Here is a 19,435-nt window from a genome sequence, read left to right as displayed (position 1 = left end):
TACTTTTTATTTAATAGAAGAAAAAAAAAGGTATCAAAATCATGTTTTTATTGTGGGGGGGGGCCTCAATGGTTTCTTGCACCGGGGCCCTGGGGTTTCTAGTTACGCCTCTGATCTCCAGAGTCCCCCTCTTTCACCAGAGCCGCCTTCACATTAGAGGCATGACTTTGTGTGAAAATTTCAAAGCACCCCCGAGGAAGTCAGGAGGCACGGCACCCTGGTTATGAAAGGCTGATCTACAATATATAGATACTATTACAATGTATAACAGTACAATTTTACAACGCATACTAAACTAATAGAGGTGCAGAGGGGACTGGAGACAAAATTGTCCCCACTGCATATGTTACAGTAAAAAAATGCATTTCTCCTTCACAGCTCCTTTGGCTTTCTGTTATTTGCAGTTTGAGTCTCTTGAAGACTCATAAGGTTTACCAAAAAGAAGAAAAATGCTCACCTAAATGCTTACCTTTGCTGGCCTATGGGTGCATATTGCTAGAAAAATATGATTACTGCCTGCTCTGGCTAAGTACGGTTGAATTGGGAAATAATCACACATTGTATGGACATGCTGCAACCTCTGCACTTGCCCCATAGCGATCTGGTTCTGGGCGAAGGCAATGATCGTCCAAGTTGGAACCTCCCAGGCAGTTGCTATTGTTTTTCTGAGATAATGTTGATTTATAGATACTCTTCAAAGTCCATAAATATACACACTCATCTGATATAAGCATGCATTTTTATGGCGCATTCATTCTAATGAATGGTCACATTGATCCCATGTAAAATACAGATGTGGATTTTTACACCTAGAAGACTATTGTGCTTGTTCTAGAATATCAAGCTGCAGTTTTAATAAGATTAACTGACTTTGGAAATAACCTTAGCATGTTACAGATTATATGAGATTTTAGTGATTGGGTTTAAGATCTACTTTAATCATTTGAAACATCCACTTTGGATTGTAATCAAAAATCAAATAACACATGGCATAGAAAATACTGCACATGTTATGCTTTTGCTAATTGAGCCTTTTGTTACCAAAAGCTCTTTTAGAATTGCACACTGATACTGTAAAGGCAGTCTTTAAAGTAAAGACAAAGGACTCCTTTGGCTCAAATATGCTTAGGCCAAGTAGCTGAAATCCTTGTGAAAGCAGGCAGCGCTCACATAGATCTCAAAATCTGTCCTAAATTGGAGGCAAAGCTCAGCTGTGTTTTAGTTAAATATTCACAGTATTGTTGTTTGGTAAATCTGTAATCCCCCCGCAGTGTAATTGCATGTGTGTTTGTGAGGGGGAGCAGGTGTGTGTATATGGAAGACTCCTTTCATTAAGATGCATGGGAGGGGCAGCATTAGATAATGTGTAGCAAGTCACCCCAGGCTACTGAGCCTGTCCTTCTGGACATAGAACAATATACTTGCTGGAGAAAACAGTTGCTTCAGGATGCTGGCTGCTCTGCCAGGTAGTTTCACGGTGTTAGAATTGTAAATGGTCAAAGGGGGCCTGCAGCAAGTAACTAGCTCCCATCTATGGAAGCCTGACAGTACATCAATCAATAAGCCTGGCTTTCTGAAAACAAGTCTTCAGAGTTCCATCTCCCAGGGTTGACCTCCAAGCCAAAACATTCAAATCAATCAACCCTTCGTGCATTCTATTTTGCCATGCACATTATAAAAAGCACCCTACCCCCACCCCCAAAAAAAAAAAATTGTAAGTAGGCAGATTTTTACCATTAGGTCTCTTCTCCAATAAAACAATTCTTACCTGCCTGCTCGCAAATGTGTTTTGAATGTACACATGCATGCTTAGCTGAGGGTAGATGCATGCACAGGAGTTACGTCAGTCCGGCCCATTAATATGGCCAAAGACAACGAGCCTGGAAGAAAACTGGGCAAAGATGTCCCCTCCCCCTCTTTTGGCTCATATGCCATTTTAAACATCAGGGTCACTTTGTATGTAAAAGCATACCGGTAAAATAGGAGGGAATATAAGTATACTCCCACTTATTTTGCAGGTATACTTTTACAAACGTAATGGCCATATGCTTACTGGGTCCCTTTAAGAATAGCAGCCAAACATGATTCCACCTTCAGTAAAATGAAATCAGATTGGAGGTGATATTTTAATGCCTTCTGTACTTTTTTTTTGCATTGCTTTACTAAATGAGCTCCACCCCTGAGGATACCGTGAAGCATGTTTTCTACAGGCTGACTATAGAGGGCTCAGTTTAGAAAAACAGGATTGTTCCCATAGCAATCAGTCTCGCTTTCCATGTCAAACATGAACTGGTTTTCCTAAACCACTCTACTATGAGAAACTAGCTACCTTTTGATAATCATCTGCCTATCTATGTGGAGAGTAAGAAAATCGAAAAAGGGATAAAGAAAAAGGATACAACCTTTGATCTGCTTTTGTGTTTACAAATGCCCTAAGCAGGCACTTTCCATACTTAACAAATAAACGTGGTTCAGAAATTACAGAATATGGTCAACAAGCAGTGAGCATGAAACACCTATTCTCTTTGTGGATACCTATTGTCTTATTTAAAAAAAAAAAATGAAGTACTCAAAATACTCATAAAAAGTTAGCTATAATTTAGATCTTTATATTAAAAGTCACTTTTTAACAATATATAAAATAAAATTGACACAAAAATGTGAAACTTTTGGTAAATTGCAAAAGAACATATTCTGTTTTAAATATATCTATAATGTATAAAAGCATTTATGAATCAACAGATTGTAGGGATTCTTCAGAGTTCAAAATGTACCTTATTATATAATTAAAAAAATGATAAATTATATGGCTGCCAAGAGAGTCCATGTAAAACATTTTTAAAGAAGTCTTCTCCTTTTAAAAACATTTAAAATGACCTATAATATGCTTCGGAGCAACCGGGACATAAATAGTTCTATTAGAAAATATTTACAAGCTTTATATAACAATAAAAACGCGAGGCACTTTAAGGCCACTTGTAAGACCAGATTGCAGCTTGGCTTTACAAATGCAGAAGAAGGTAAACTCTGTTCGTATTCGTACAGGGATTCCAGCATCACAGTGCTACCCCTATTGGTTTTTCAAATTTCTTGGAACCTGCTCAGGAAGTCTATCCCTGCTAGCTGTAGTCCTTCACATCCACAACATGGGATTATAGAGAATGTTCTTGACATGGCTTGACAGAGCCAGTCAGGGGCTCACAGTGCTTTGTATCCTGCAGAGTGGTAGCTTGATTTCAGCACCATTTTTCTTTTTTTCCTCCAAGGCAGAACAGAAAAGCAGCACAGTGTTTCACCGGAGTCTATAGAACTAGACATTGGTGGTGTCTCTAATAAATTAGGTTACTGATACAGAGGGCATGCTGTTTTTGAAGTCCATACTCCCCTATACAGTGTCTTTTTCAGGTCCCCATGTGAGTATGAACGTTGTGATAATTGAAGACACAGGAAGGTTCCACTACAGGGTCATGGGTAAAGACAGAGTCATCAGAGGAAGAACATGTGCTTGCAGTATCTTCACAAGAGGGTGAATACTGTTCAAAAGGCATAGACAGATCCAGATACTGGAAAGTAAAAAATAAATTAAAGTCATTAGTGGATGATACAGCCAAATCCAGAGTTATAAAATAAATCAAATTAAAACACACACACACCACACTAAAAAAACCTAAACAAACCATAATGATTATAATAATCATGTCTTACCTCCTCTGATACAGCAGTAAGAACCCTGTCCAGCTGTTCCACTAGCTGTTTGAATGTCTTTCTCTGCGACGGTACAGCGTGCCAGCATTCCCTCATCAACGTATACCTATAATAAATTGCATTATTTTAATAAAGGCTCATACAGGCTCTCAACTGAGAAATTTACCTTATACTCCACACCCACATCTGATGGGATTATATTGTTCCTGCACTATTTACCAGCCAATACAAGACAAGCTAACAAATGCTTTAGATTTATATGCTACAAACAGTTATTACTGCAACTGAAAAAAAAAAAACCCCAATAAAATAAAAGTCTAGTCTATTTTAAGCACACGCTCTGTTTTTTCCATTTTCACAAACTTTTAGGTAAGCTCAGACACTCCCTGATGAGCAGCTTTGACCAGCTCAGCTAGAAATGACCAGTTTTAGCCTAGGATTGGATGGATGTGAAGGAGATGGGTGTAAAGTAGTGTCATTTTTCATTAACTAGCATAAACAGGACTCTCAATAAAAGAAGTTAACTCTGCACCTACGAAATTAAATCATGGTTCTAATCTGACTGCAACTACAAAACTTTACGTTTCATTTTAACACCATGTTATGTAGTGGCTATTCTCCAATTTTGGAAGAATATTTACTGGGCAAATAAATACTTACAGCTCATGAGTACAATTTGATGGCTTGTCCATTCGATGTCCTTCTCGTAGCAATTTAAATAATTCTTCCACTGGAATGCCAGGATAGGGAGATCCGCCAAGGGTAAATATCTCCCAGGTCAACACTCCAAATGACCAACTGTAAAAAGAAAATATATATATTATTACACATGTAACTTTAATACAAAATACATAAATCTTTACACAAGAACACATTTAAAGCAGACCTGTACTGAAATGCTAACATAAAGCTATAATAACATTCTTGCTGGGACGAATAGATGGAGTAATAGAAGAGCTGTCTGTATCCATAATTTTCTTTCAGCACAAACCACATGTCTAAAGCCTAAGCCCTCAATGATATGATCTCTGCTGAAGGGGGAAGACTAGCCAATCCATCGTTAATCCACCAGTCTGCAGCATAGGTCACATGACCCTAAGACATGTCACCACAGAATGGAACCTGGACCAGCATTTTCTCCAGCAGAGGTTATAATTTTAGCACTTCGGTTTTTCTTTATCACGTTAGCAAGACTGTTACCGTAGTTTTTTTTTAAATATATATAAACATTTAAGCATCAAGGGGAAAGGTAAAGCTCGGAGGATTGAGTGACTAGAACGTTATTATTTTCAAAACTAGACAAAAACAAGCACTTAACCCTTGCAGTGTGGGGGTAGCCCGGCTGCAAGGGTTAAGAAAAAATTTCCACAGAAAGTTCTGCTTTAACAAGTAGAGAAATCCTCAAGTTAGGTACCGGCTGTAGATTCTAAGGAACATTGGCTACCTGGCTCCTGGGATTTGTCCAGCCCTGAGCTAAATACACTGGGGGGAATTTATCAAAACTGGAGCAGACAAAATCTGGAGCAGCTGTGCATGGTAACCAATCAGCATCCGCATTTCATTTTCAAAACTTAACTGAACAGACTGAAGAGAGAAGCTGATTGGTTACCATAGGCAACTGCTCCAGATTTTGTCTGCTCCAGTTTTGATAAATCCCCCCAACTGTATATGTGATCTGTTTTTCCTACCAAAGAATACCCAACACTACAAAGCCAGTGATTTACACATATCTAACACACTGCATAGCCAGGGAAGTGATGCACACATTTTCTTATCATCATCTTCTTATGTCACCTTCTGCCACCAGCCTGCTCAAAGGACAATGAATCGGCATCATCACTGCTGAGCATGTAGCAGGGGGCGATTCAAAAAGCAGTAACAATGAACCACTGAAGTACCAGAGTGATCTTCTTGGCTGTGCAGTGGGGCAAAGTGTGTGAATAAGTGGTAAACATATTTAAAACACGTGCATTTCACCTGTATTTTTAGCTGTTTGCATGCCACAGTGCAGAAGGGGTAAACCAACAATCTACATTACACGAGCACACAGAAAAGTAGCGAGAAAGATTGTTTACAATATACTGAATATATTTTATTACAGAAATTTAAAGGATTAGGAAGAATTAAGAACTATCCTCTGCGTCATATACAGTAAATTATATTCTTTTATTATTGGAAATGGAAAGTATCCACCTGTTTATATTTTAAATGTAGCTGGGGTGTAGCTGAAAATATCAGTTACTCAAAGTGGCATTCCAACAGCCAATAATATCTCCAGTGCTCAGAATATCCCATATTAAGAGATCAAGGAGTAAAGAACAGCCTTGTTGCCATAATCCTGGATCAACTTTTAATCCCTGTATTTGTAGTAAAAAGTTTAATGAACTTAAGTGTTCTGTGATGTCACAGTTTCAATTCTATTGCAGTGTCATTAATTATCGACATATTCTAAATAAAGGTAGTGATTGATTCATGTTTACTTAAAATAATCTGGCAGGAAATGTTATGGTGTTGGAAATGGTGACACTCTTCATGGACCTACACTGAAATAAGGTTTCCCAAACTTTGACCATCCTGTCCAAGAAAACACAGAAATGAAAATGAAGCTAATACTTACCTTTACTACAGACATTGTTTTCAAGGAAATCCTACTGAGACTGGTGCCAGCATCTGATCTCAGCTAAAGGGGCTTAAAGAACTTATGTTCAGACAAAGCCAGCAAACAAACAGCTCTGCCTGAACACTTAGCCTCCGCAAAGATCACATGACCGTCATTTAAAACTAGGGATGCACCGATACTGATACTAGTATCAGGGTATTTGGGAGAGTACTCGTACTTGCCCAAATGCTCTGATACCGGAACTTCCAGTCAGAGGGAGACATCCCTCTGACCACAAGTCCCGAGGGAGCATGGAGCCGGCTTGCTTTCCAATCAAGAAGTCGGGTGGTGGGCTGTGACCCGTCTCCCCAATTGGCCAGGAAGCCAGCTTCACTTGTTGGTAGGCAGCCTGGCTTCCTAACCAATCAGGAAGCTGGATGGCACCGACTCGCCGCCTGGCTTCCTGATTGGTCAGGAAGCCAGGAAAGCCTCGGCATGTGAAGCCGGTGTTCTTTCGCTAGATAATCTGGGCACACGGCACCGGTATTCGGTATCGACGAGTACCGGGAAAAAAAATATCGGTACTCGTAACCGAAAAACTGGTATTGGTGCAATTGACAATGATTGACAATGGAAACAGCCCACAGCAGTGTCTTCCGTGGCAAAGGTATGTGCCTCAGAACTTCTTTATCCATTTATGTTTACCAGCAGAATGGCCAGGATCAGGAAGGAAGGTTCCTATTAAAGTATTGGATTGCTTTGACAGAGTTATGTTTTGTGGCATCATCTTTGAAATATCCACTCCCTTAGAAAAAAAATATTATTTATACGTACATGTCACTCTGATGTGTATACACCCTGTCGAACAATGCTTCCGGTGCCATCCACTTTACAGGTAGCCGACCCTATTGAAAAAAAAAAAAAATGGTTTACAATGCAGAAATGACAGCCTCCTATAAAGGAACATTTGACTATTGAAATGGTCTTCTTCCAATACAGTTTCAATAACTCACATTGCTGGTTTTCTTGTAGTAGTCAATGTCATGCACCCCTCGAGCAAGGCCAAAGTCAGCAATCTTCATGACGTTATCTTCAGCTACAAGGACGTTTCTGGCTGCCAGGTCCCTGTGTATGCACTGCAGGACAAAGTCAAGAGTTGTAATATATATCAGTACTGTCATTTATTGCACTTACTGGGTATTTTCTATTAAAGCTTATTTCAGGTAGCCTAGGGTGTGTATGTACTTGAACACATGAGTTCATCAAACAGTGACTGTTCAGTGGTAAAAGTTTCATCCCTCCTATAGTCAACAACATAAATCACTACACATTATAGTATTAAGAAAAATAGTACTACAAGGGCGATGCCTGCGCTTTCTTTATGTATTCTGTGTTACTAGGTGTCCACGTGTGCTGACAGTTCTCATTCATATAAGGATGAATGAACCTGACATTAGCCAACATCACTATGTGGAATTCATATGTATACAAACCCATATGGGAAACCAGTCATGAGAGAAATATATAATCAACCAATGCAGACTTCTGAATATTCCAGTTGCAAGGTGTTAGAATATTGAAAACAGTAGATTAGTTTAAGCCAAGCTGGAATAAGTATGCAGCAAGTAAATCACAGTGAAGTCAGTGTTCCCGATGTGTAGACTTCAACCAGGTTCAGTGACTCAGATGCTCAAGTTGGCAGGGTTTATATCTAAAACTGGCCACAGACATCAGAGGGCAGATGGCAAAGGGGTTTATAACCATGGCCAAAGATGCAACAGTTAACAGATATAAGCATTAAGCTTCATTCTTACCTTTTTGGACTCTAGGTATTCCATACCACGGGCAACCTGATAAGCACAGGACACAAGATCCTTAAAAGACAGCAGTTCTTCAGGCACCTTGGTAATGTCAAAGCCATCTTCTGGGGTTGGAGGACGACGAGCACGGAGGAACTCTCGCAGGTTTCCCTTTGAAGCATATTCCACAATAACAAAGAGGGGACCTGAATTGAAGAACAGCGATTTTAAACATTTTATAACACATTCATGGCCTAATCCCCCAATCGCTACAGACCCAGATATCCATTAACCCAGGTGGCAGTTATTCATTGCTTACCCTCTTGAGTGCAGACGCCCAGAAGGTTAATTATGTTCTTGTGTTTTCCCATCACTTTCATCAGTTCCATTTCCGAGATGAGATCAGACAAGTCTTTGTCATTGCCATTATCTAAACAAAGGAGAATAAATACTTATTCAGGGTGTTAATTTAAGTCATTTGTTTGTCTTATAGTTACTTTTCCAGTGCAGTCAGTTAATTAGAAGTACAGTTTCTCAATCTCACCTTTAAGCATCTTTACTGCAACTGTTACAGGCCTTTCAGGACGGTCCTTATCAATGCCATAAGCATCAGCTCTCACGACTTGACCAAAGCAGCCTTCTCCCAGAGGTTTCCCTAACACAAGCCTGATGAAGCACAAGACAATATTTAAAATCAAGACATATTAAAAGTACACATACTGTATATCAAAAAGTGTCTACACATGACAGAGGTCTGACCTGTCCCTGGGGAACTCCCATTTAGCATCCAAAGGTAACTCCACTTCCATAACGCCAGGAAGCATGGGAGCACAACTGGAAGAAAGGCGGGTGATGCGAATCAAAGGGGCACTGGACTTTCCAGAGGAACTAGACTCTAGGGAAAACTAAAGAAAAAAAAAATAGATATTAGTAATGCGCTTTCCATAAATCTACACAATGGTGGTAAAGCATGTGTTTTTAAAAACACAATATACAAGTACACTTTAGGCAATGCTTCCTGAAATAGGTTTTTAAAACAGGATGAGTAAAAATATAAATTGGACGTACTAAGGTAATCAAAGACAAGTGATGCCAATGGTTGTGGTTTTCACTTACAGAACTTCTAAGTAACAATGCCATTATCTAAGGCTACATTCACACCTCTGCCTGTTAAGTGTGAGGTTTTTCGAGGATGCCACAAGCAAGGTTTTTTTTTAACACACCAAAACATGTGTGTGGATGTACCCTAAAGTCCCTTCTCTTATAGCGATAGTTTTACAAAGAGACAAAAACAATTACAAGATTGTGTTTCAATTATATAGCATCCTTACTGGGTTTTAAAACCATTTTTTAGGGATGACTTGCTGCTATGCATACACCATAGAGGAGAATTAAATACACAAAGCAGCCTAGAAAAACTAGAGGACCAAAAAACAAAGCTAGATAAGGAAAAACTTTTAATTGTACCCAAGTTCTACACCTCTAGCGCAGCATACTTCAACAGTTATGCATGAAAGCAGGTGTATGTATTTATACTGTATATAACAGCAGGTTAATGGGTTAATATAATTTAAAAAAATATAATAATATATATATATATATATATATAATCTATATTAAAAAAAAATGTGTTTTTTTTTAAATTGGAAATTTAAATTGTAATACAACTTAACTAAACCATTAGCCTTATATTGTGACTGATGACTCCAGCATATACAATTTAATGAGACAATTGTTATAAACCATTACTTACCTGACGTATGAGAGGGAACTTTGCAAGTTTATGAACAGGTGGTGGTTGGAGGGTCTGCTTGCTGTTTGTCGTTTGCATGCGGCATAGAATTACAATGGCAACTGCCATGGCCACGGCCAGAAATCCAGAAGTGTAGATAATTATATCCACATATCTGGACTCTGCCGGCTCTGCCTCCTCTATAAAGTCTTCATCTGGTGAGGAAAGGAAGTAGAGAGACAGAGGGTCAGCACTACATCTGTGACCTTGACCTTCTTTATGGACCTTGCATCCACTCTCACCCTATCCAATCTGTTATTCCAAATCCACCCACACATGACAATGAAAACTTCCTTTACAGATGTGCCTTCTACTGCTAACAATTGTATGTAGAGCAGGGTCAATGTTAAATTTAAAAACATACACCACTGAAGCCATGCATCCCCTGCATGTGCCTTAAATCTCTTTAACATCATACTTCATACACATTTTTCATACACACTTTAGGCAGTATCATTTGTATATTGCCATATAGTGCTTCTAGCTGGAATTATCAAATCACACCATTCTTACTTAAAGAGAACCAGTCACTACAGGGCTGAGCCATGACAACTGCCTAAACTTACAGACACTGGGGGTGATTTACTAACCTAAACACACGCACGCACTAGGTGCGTGTGATTTTTACACAGCAAAACGTATTTATCAACCAAAAAGTCTCTAAAAGCATATTTCCACTAATGCCATATATGGAAAAATCATGCACATGATGCATATATAATGCTGCTTCACAGTTTAGACAAAAATGGTTAGCTCATGCATTTACATTCCTTAGGTATTCCACTTACTAGGTAACACAGTGAGCCAGGCTGATTGATAAGAGAGACCAATGGAATTTCCTGCAAGGCACGTGTACTCCCCGGCATCCTCCATTGTGACGTTCCGCAGATGGAGTACCTCTACTTCTGATGTATTAATATCTGCCGTCTACAAGAAATTACAAATGTGAAAATAAATTTGAAAATGAAGAAGTTATATTACATTAAGTACTAACAAAACAATATAACAGGTTATGTTCTGCCTACTTGATATAGTAAAGAATCAGTTTGGAATGCCTGAGATGCAAATTCAGAAATGTTAGTATAGTCCCCTAATTATACAGTGTTGATATTATACGGGAGGCCTGAAACAAATCTATCCCTACTGCAGGGGGTGTGGCAGACAAATGAAACAGAGCCCCTCTGGGGACAGATAGAGGAGGGCACACAGTTTAGGACTCCATTGATGCCCAGCATTGTTGCTTCAAATACTGTACATACAAGATAAGCCTTTTGCTATGGTGTGACGCCTGATCTGCCTTCTGAAACTTTGACCAGCTACAGTATGTTGTCCTTGTAATTGCAATTACGAGCCTCATTTTATGTGAGGTTACCAGCAACAGAGGTCTTAAAGAGACCCTGTCACTAAATTAAACAATTGCAGGTAATAGCACAGACAAATCAGACTTTTCAAAATTCTTACTTGCAGTGTTTTTTCTTCCCATAAATAATTTTTATACACTTGAAAGGTGCTAGAAACTTTAACTAGTCAATATCTTAGCACTGCCCTCTCCTATCTGCTAGGGCCTTAATTATTCTCTGTGCTAGTCAAGGTCATCCACCCCTCCCTACATAAACTTTTATCTAGCTAATGGGGGGTGGTAAAGGGAAATACTAGTCAAAATGTGGCCCTCCAGTTGTGGTGACTGTCACAGGCATGACTTCCAGGTGCAAAGGCATGATGGGATAAGAAGTTTTGCCACAGCTGGAGAGCCAAAGTCTGGGTACCCCTACTAGAGTTTGTCACTTGTAACACATCAAAAATGCAGACACCCAGCAGCAGCCTTAGGGCTTTTGGATATCTTCACAAGGGAGGCTTTTACAGGTAAATAACATGGCTAAAATATGTTAAATGCACATATAATTTTAGGGGTCTTTAAGCAGACTATTGGAGCACGGTGCCCTCTATAGGAGGTAGCTAGCTGATCAGCAGAGAAAGAACTCTTTCTTCCTTAAAGTCCAGCTGATTGGCCCTCTTGTCATTTGGCCTATTATACAAGAACATGGCCCATATGTCTGCTCAGTCCAAAAGAGCGAAAAACCCACACATTAAAGCCAGTTTAGTAAAAAAAAGTTGTCCATACACATTGTTGTCTAATTGTTGTGGGTCATCTCCCAACCCACTCAAGCATTTGCCTTAAAATCGCTCAATTCTTTGCCACCATAAGCCACGGTAGCTGCAATATGCTTATTGTGGAGACTGAGGAAAAGACTTGGCACAGTACAAATGAGCTCTACCACTTCAACTAAATACAGCCATAGAAAATTATTCTCAAACATTATAGGCAGCAATGCTCAATGATGTTGCACAATGGTAACAGGAGTTTTAAAAGTTACCTTAAGTACTTGTACATATGGTGCATCATCAGGTCCAACACGGCTCCCATTCAGTTCAATGTGTTTAAGCCACTGAATGTGTGGCTGTGCATCACTGTACACCTTGCACAAGAATTCCACGTCGCTGCCTACGCGAACGGTGGTGTTTGCCGGAAGGCCAGCTTGCAGGATTGGCCGGTGAGATGATCTTTCTATAGAAACAAAGAAGAAAAACGTGTAACTACTTTATGAAAAATCTACATCTGATTTTACCTGTTACCTCCCATTTAAGTTTTAAGCTGCTGCACATTTCATGATGACATTAAGTGCCATGAAATTGATATGAAAATTGTACACTTTCTTAAAAGAGGCTGTAATGTAACAGGACTCTTGCTCTGAATGTCCTACAAAATCTAATGTTAGCATTAGGAGCTGTACTCTGCAGGAGGGCATGAAATGACAAACAGCCATAAAAGATGTACTCAGTGGAGACAGCATCTCAATTACCCCGGGAAGATAGTTTGCAAACAGTTGTAGTAGCTAATCAGAGAGAGGGAAAGCTTGGCTACAGAGTACATAATGACCCTCATTAGGTTTATGACAGAAATTCTGTCTCATGGACTTTGAAGTTCCAGAGGGTCTGAGAGGGAAGCTGGAACACTACTGCATCATTACAATGTATTTTAAGGAATCCAGGTTATCACATGTCACACAGTCTCCTAAGCGAGTATTGTTCTCATCAAGAGAAAAAGTGGGCCTGCCCTTGTTACTACTATTGCTAAAATGTATAACTACCACTTAAGTGCTTTATTTTAATTATTACTACGAGCTGAAGGAGGGGTTTCCCACAGCAACCAATCATGTTTAGAAGTCATTCCATCTAACAAAAAAAAGAATGTTATCAATTGTCCAAAGCCTACCTCTACTTCTCATTAAAGAAACCCAGTGCCAAGAGAAATACAAGGCTCCCACTGCAAACCTCTGATTCTAAAAATGCCATTTGCTTGGCTGTTACACAGATCTAATGGTCTACTATGTCCTGAGTCAATGACCCACAACAAAAAATCAAATAAGGAGTTATGACTTTGCACTGACTTGGCTGAATACATGTTTCAGGCAAGCAATTCAGAAAACACTGAAGCCAGAGGATTAGGCCTTACTGCCCAGAGCGATCATTTTCAGAAGATGATCACTAATGACAGCCTCCGTATTTCTCTAGGCACAGGTCAAATTTAAACATCACCCAGATTTTTATTGCATGATGCTTTTATGTAAATATTCTTAAAAGTAGCACCAAAATTCATGTATGCTCACCAAGCACATCCAGTATATAAGTGTAGCTAATGGTGCCCATCTTGTTCTCCACTATACAGGTGTAGTTTCCACGGTCAGAGGGAACCACGCTCTCCATGACCAGACTCCAGTGTTGATGTCGTAGCTATAAAGAATTAAAAAATAATTAAATAACACATAGAAGACCTATGTCAAGCTGGCCACTGATGTAACAGGTTATTTCTTTAAAAGGGCCATTAACCAAGTACTAATGACATACCTGAATACCTCCTATCCGATGCTCGCCTCGAAATTCTCTTCCATTTTTGAGCCAGCGTATGGTTGGAAGTGGGCTGCCACTAGCTGCACAGCGAAACTTTACTGTGTTTCCAGCAGGCAGGGCATATAGTTTCTTCTCCATGCGCTGTGGATGGGTCCAGTATGGAGCTACAAGACATAAGCATAGTTCTTATAGAACCAGTGTTGGCATTATAAACTAGTGCATGCCAATGAAAGGTTAATATATTTACTGCAGGATTTCAGAACTAATTTGACGCAACCAGGTTTATTGAACTTTCTAACGTGTTTGATTGATTGCAAATTCTAACAACAGCATCTGTTAAAACATGTTATCTAAAGATTATAGGTGAAAGAGAATAACTCATCCTTAGTTACTGTGAAATAATATCTGGCTAAAGATCATCCTTTGATGGACACTAGAATATGATTATGTTGGAAAGGCAGGCTGTGGCTGCTTATCTACTATCCCCAGGGCATAGGTCAGCAACATGTATTCCTCTATCTGGCCATCACAGACAGTCTGGTCTTTGGTATGTGGAGAACGCTAGGACCAGACTGCTCTGTACTGGGATTACAGTTTATGGCCTTGCTGGGTGAGGAAACATAGTTATTATAACCTCTAATTAGTCATCTAAACAAGAGAGCACTCACCTTGGTAGATATAAACAGGATCCTCACTCAGATCACCCTGGAAATCTTCCCTACGGCCATCCTCATCATCTTCATCTCCAGATGCCATTGAATCTGCAGACAAGCATAAGATGTCAGAAGGGCTCAAAGCCTTACATGCAATGTTCTTTTGATCTAAATATTAGCATTAACAATGTACAATTACATGAAACATTACAGGTCACGAGTACCATGTTAGCACAAATTAGAGCTGCCCCAATACCAACTGTATAAGTCTAGCCAGTATTCTGGTGGTAAGAACCACCAAGAACAAAATCAAGATTCATCATTGATAATGTAATGATTAATATTATAATGACAAAGTGTTTAAAGTATAAACAAAGCGCAGGACAAGTAAGAGGGGCATATGTAAGAAGTGTAAATCAGACTCGCTGCAAGCAGCAGTTTACATGTTCCGTAATGATACAAAATGTTATGTTAGTATGTCTTTTAAAGCATGTGGCTTGCATTAGTTTTTATGTTTTAAATGACAAGTAAGCATGCTGGTCCATGGATAACAAACTTTTTTTTTTTACCATAAACCAAGTTCTAAATTATGTATAGGGTTCCATAAAGAAGGCAAAGTCAGTTCGGTAACCTTCCATATAGAAACTCACCAACTACAGATATGGTGAACCTTCGAAGGATTTGTCCGGTACCACGGACCACACAAAGATATAGGCCAGAATCCTCATAGGTTACATCTATTAGCTCCAACACATAGCCTTGTATGTGAATCTTTTCTCCTGCCAGCAACCGTTCCTGCTCTCTGTACCAGTTAATGTTGATGCTGTGGTTGGTGTCACAAGCGAGTCGCAATGAGTTTCCAGGGTCAAGCAGGAGATGTTCCTCAATCCCAGGATGTGACTCTGCAGGAGGGGAGCAGAGTACACACAGGGGGGTCAATACTTTAATTTAGAAATACACAGTCCTTATCAGCATGCATAGAAAAGACACTGACAAATGTTTAGCTGACCTATCTTGAACTTTAGGAGGACAGTTCCTGAGCCCTGTTATCCATTTAAACTTTCTGAAAAATCAGTTACACTATTTAGACTCTTAGGCCTAGTTTCTCCAGTTCAAAAAGACTATACTGTTCCAAATATTAAAATAGGGAATAAAAATACCAACAGTCGGATAAAACATCTGGGCACAGTTTAATCCAATAACCATGAGAAGCATTTTTTTTTATATTTACTTAAAGTGACATTAAACCCTCAGATTTTTTAACATAAAACAATACTGTAATGTGTGCCTTACTGTAATCCATGGTTGTTTCCCTTCTCTTTGCTGCTCTTCCTTTTAAATCCTCATGTCTTCTCATGCTGGGGGAGAACTTCCCTTTGCAGCTAAGTGCCTCTTCCTGTACTGCTGGCTCAGGTTGCAAACCTACACACAGACACCATGTATCAATTTCAGAGACAAGGCAGTCTGCTGCAAAACAGAAGTTCTGCCCAGCATGAGAACCGATACAGATTTAAAAGGAAGAGCAGCAAAGAGAAGGGAAACTACCATGGATTACAGTAAGGAACACATTGCACTATTGTCTTATGTTAAAAAATTTGAGGGTTTAATGTCACTTTAATGAAATTAACATGGTTTAGGAAAGTAATGCTATTCAGCTAGAATCTTTTTATTATCAGATTGATGTACCAGTACGATGGAGATGATTGGTAATGGTTGCTACAAATTGCAAAGAGTACTCTTTGTCCTAAGTAAAGGAAGCTGAAAACTTTTAAGACCCAAATCCACATTTCACAACCGGAGCATACAATAGATCACCACTAAACCTGGCACATATAAGACACTGCTACGGTAAAAGGTTAGAAAAACATATTGCCCATACATCAAGATTAAAAGTGTTAATTAAACACCTCAACCTCCCAGATACACACACAGGTCATCCGACCTAAGACATCATGTTTGGTTAACCATTAGATGAACTCTAAAGCTTTTTTTTTGGGGGGGGGGGCGTCGGCGAGAAAGACACACTCCAGACAGGTGAGAATTTTCTCACCTCAACAAATAGAAAACTTTGTGAACTTGTAGTATGACCTGGCTGTCAACTTTTGACCTCAATGAAAACCCTCCATGGCAGAATCCTTAGAAGGATCACCTTTCCCAGTGCCACTTCTGCCAGGGAACATGGGCACGCACAAAATGGAAAGGATATTCCTTCTGACAAAAATGCATTTTTGTATAGTTGGGTGCAGTCAATCGATGGTTTCCTTCCCTCAGCCTACTGACTCATCCTAACACCATAGAGTTTTAATTACAGATTTTCCAGCCTGCAGTGCAACAATACATCATATTGGAAATGCATATATATTTTTCTTTTCCCATGTTTAAATACTGCTGATATAGGGTACAGAAAACCAGTCACATCACTAATTGCCCCATGAGTTCCTAGCCATAAACACACACACAGATCCACGTGGCCAAATTAGTTAGACACCAATTATCCTACCATTAGGTTCTTTGGGTTGTAGAAAGAAACCCACAAAAATACAACTTCCATGCAGACCTCTATGTGTCCTTGGGGTGTACTGAACCATGGACCCCAGCACTGCACATCTAAAGTGGTGTCTCAAGTTTCTCATTGGCCATAGTGTGTATCCATGCTTTACACATCAAATGGTTCTCTAAGCATATAGCCAACACATCAGCTTTATTAAAGACTGTCCATTCCTATAATTACCTTTCTGACGGGTCTGGTCTTCTGGCATTGTTGGTCTGCACGATGTCAACATGACAAGAGCCAGAAAGCAGGGCAGGAGCCTTGGAAATGTGAGCATGGTGTCTTGGCTTATTACAGTAGGTCTAGGTAAGGCAGAAATAAGCCCACTGAAGTATTGACAAACTGCAGGAGAAAACACATTGTTATGAATACAGATATACACAAATCATAAAATATGCATATTGACAAATGTAAACGATTTTAAAATGCCAAAAGCAATTTGTTGAAGTCATAGGTAAGAGTACCCCTTCACTTCACAATTTATTATTTGTACAATAAGGTATGATTTGCCGCTTACACCAATTTTGATAACCTCTTGATTAAATAAATGTTTAAATATCTAAAAGCTATGTGTTGCTTAATAACATTCTTCAGAACAATGTGCTATTAAATAATATGTCCATATTAAAAAAATGGGAACATTTATTTTTCCATGTCCATGTTTTCTACATGTCTTTTTTGAAAATGCAAGACATCACTGTGATGAACATTACTGTGCAGAGACCCATAGCAACCAACTACAGACCAGATTCCATTAATGTCACTGCTAAAAGCTCTTCTGATTGGCTGGTATGGGTTAATCCAAAAACCTATTATTTACACTATGGTACCAAAATGTGTCCTATCACTTTTATTAACATACATACATAGGCAGATCTAGTTGACCAACTTAAAGTCAACCAGCCTGATCTGTAACAGACATAGCTATCCATGGTGATGCTAAATCTGCCAGATCCAGGTCTAGAGCACCCCTATCCAAACATCTGTATCAATGGACAACAGCAAGGTTTGTATATATAAAAAAAAAACTGCAATTCTATCCTAACATATCTGTCAACCCTCAATGTCAATAAGAGCTCACACATTGCCCAACTGTGAGCAGATTACATTTAAAATAAACCCAGTCTGCCTGGTATTTGTTACATGGGTGGGAAGCTTGGCTTTTGGAAACATGTTTCTTTTAACTTTGATTGTAATACTGTACTTTGACATCTGCCAAAATGAAACTGAAAATCTCAGACTACAGTTATAACACAACATAGTATCATATCACAATGCTAACCCAAGCATGTTATCATACAAAGTGAACGTATTAGGACTTCACTGTACAAATGTAAGATTAAATATCACCTCTATAAACACAGATCATGCTGTGCTGTCATACCAACGCTGCTCACTAAGAGAATCCTAATAATTTGGGTCCAGCTAGCATATCATCTCTCATTAATCAGCACAAACAAAAAAGAAGGGATAAAGAAATACACATGATATAATCTCCACCCATCAGTGCATTCCAAGGGATATCAATGTGTAACTAGCTGCAGGGACCTGGGGCTCCAGCTTAATCTTTGAACACAAATTGACAAAGGCCTTTGTGTGCCAAGGCTACCCTAGTTACAGATTTACAGAATACTTATGGTACCAGAGTGAGAGTTTACACAGAGCCGCTCTGCAATCACAGGAGATAAACAAGGGGTAAATATGAGAAAATATATATATAACAGACAAGAAAAATGAACACGTACATCATCATATGCATAACCGAACCATTCCTAAAACAACACAGCATTCAATTCATAGTAATGGCATGCAAGCGCAGTGCAAACAGCCAATCATACAAAAGCCCACAGCAGTCCCAGCACTTACAAGCATGCCATTCCCTGCTATTGCTGACCATTGATTAACAATACCCAGTCACCAAGCCTGGGCAGAAGCATAAAACTTTATATTTAGCACCAACTCAAGGTCAGATTAGAAAATATTTATTGTAGACCACACTAGGGTATTTATAAACAGAGGATACATCTGTAACCTCAGGAAAAAAAACAGGATCAACTATACTACCTTTAAGTCTTTAAAGAAATATCATAAGAAATGAATAGATGAATTAACCCTTTCAAAGCCTTAACCAGCACAGCACAATCCAAACCATGAGGACCAATGTCTAATACAGGAGATCAGCTACAAGCAACAGTTACCCTTCATTTAATAGGTGGGGGGCAATGAATGATGGTCATTTTTAGGGTAAACATCTAGACCTTCCCAGGACAGGACCTGATCACATCAAAGGAGAGGTTTGCCTATGGGCAATCAGATGAGCAGAGAGGGCCAGTGATAAGAGTGACGCCGGAGAAGTGTGAAGTTTAGCTAGCTCCCAGCTAGTCATTCGCACACCCCCCGTGGCCGCCAAGCGCCTGCAATACAAGG

General features: G+C 39.3%; 1 protein-coding gene across 1 annotated transcript; it reads right to left on the bottom strand.

Moving 5' to 3' along the window:
* Positions 1 to 3,254: 3,254 nt before the first annotated feature.
* On the bottom strand, positions 3,255 to 17,347 carry FGFR4 (fibroblast growth factor receptor 4). The gene is made up of 17 exons (XM_018552410.1): positions 17,189 to 17,347; positions 15,108 to 15,359; positions 14,473 to 14,565; positions 13,802 to 13,968; positions 13,564 to 13,687; positions 12,271 to 12,461; positions 10,684 to 10,822; positions 9,857 to 10,050; positions 8,863 to 9,008; positions 8,648 to 8,769; positions 8,423 to 8,533; positions 8,119 to 8,309; positions 7,318 to 7,440; positions 7,139 to 7,209; positions 4,366 to 4,503; positions 3,706 to 3,811; positions 3,255 to 3,563 (listed from the first exon to the last, which is right to left on the bottom strand). Exons 1-17 carry the CDS (start codon positions 17,283 to 17,285, stop codon positions 3,402 to 3,404), a joined length of 2,427 nt encoding a protein of 808 aa, XP_018407912.1. The 5' UTR covers positions 17,286 to 17,347; the 3' UTR covers positions 3,255 to 3,401.
* Positions 17,348 to 19,435: the final 2,088 nt, after the last annotated feature.

This window comes from Nanorana parkeri, unplaced genomic scaffold, assembly GCF_000935625.1.
Source record: "Nanorana parkeri isolate BGI_ZX_2015 unplaced genomic scaffold, ASM93562v1 scaffold87, whole genome shotgun sequence".
Taxonomy (NCBI): domain Eukaryota; kingdom Metazoa; phylum Chordata; class Amphibia; order Anura; family Dicroglossidae; genus Nanorana; species Nanorana parkeri.
This window is presented reverse-complemented; position numbering and strand designations above follow the sequence as displayed.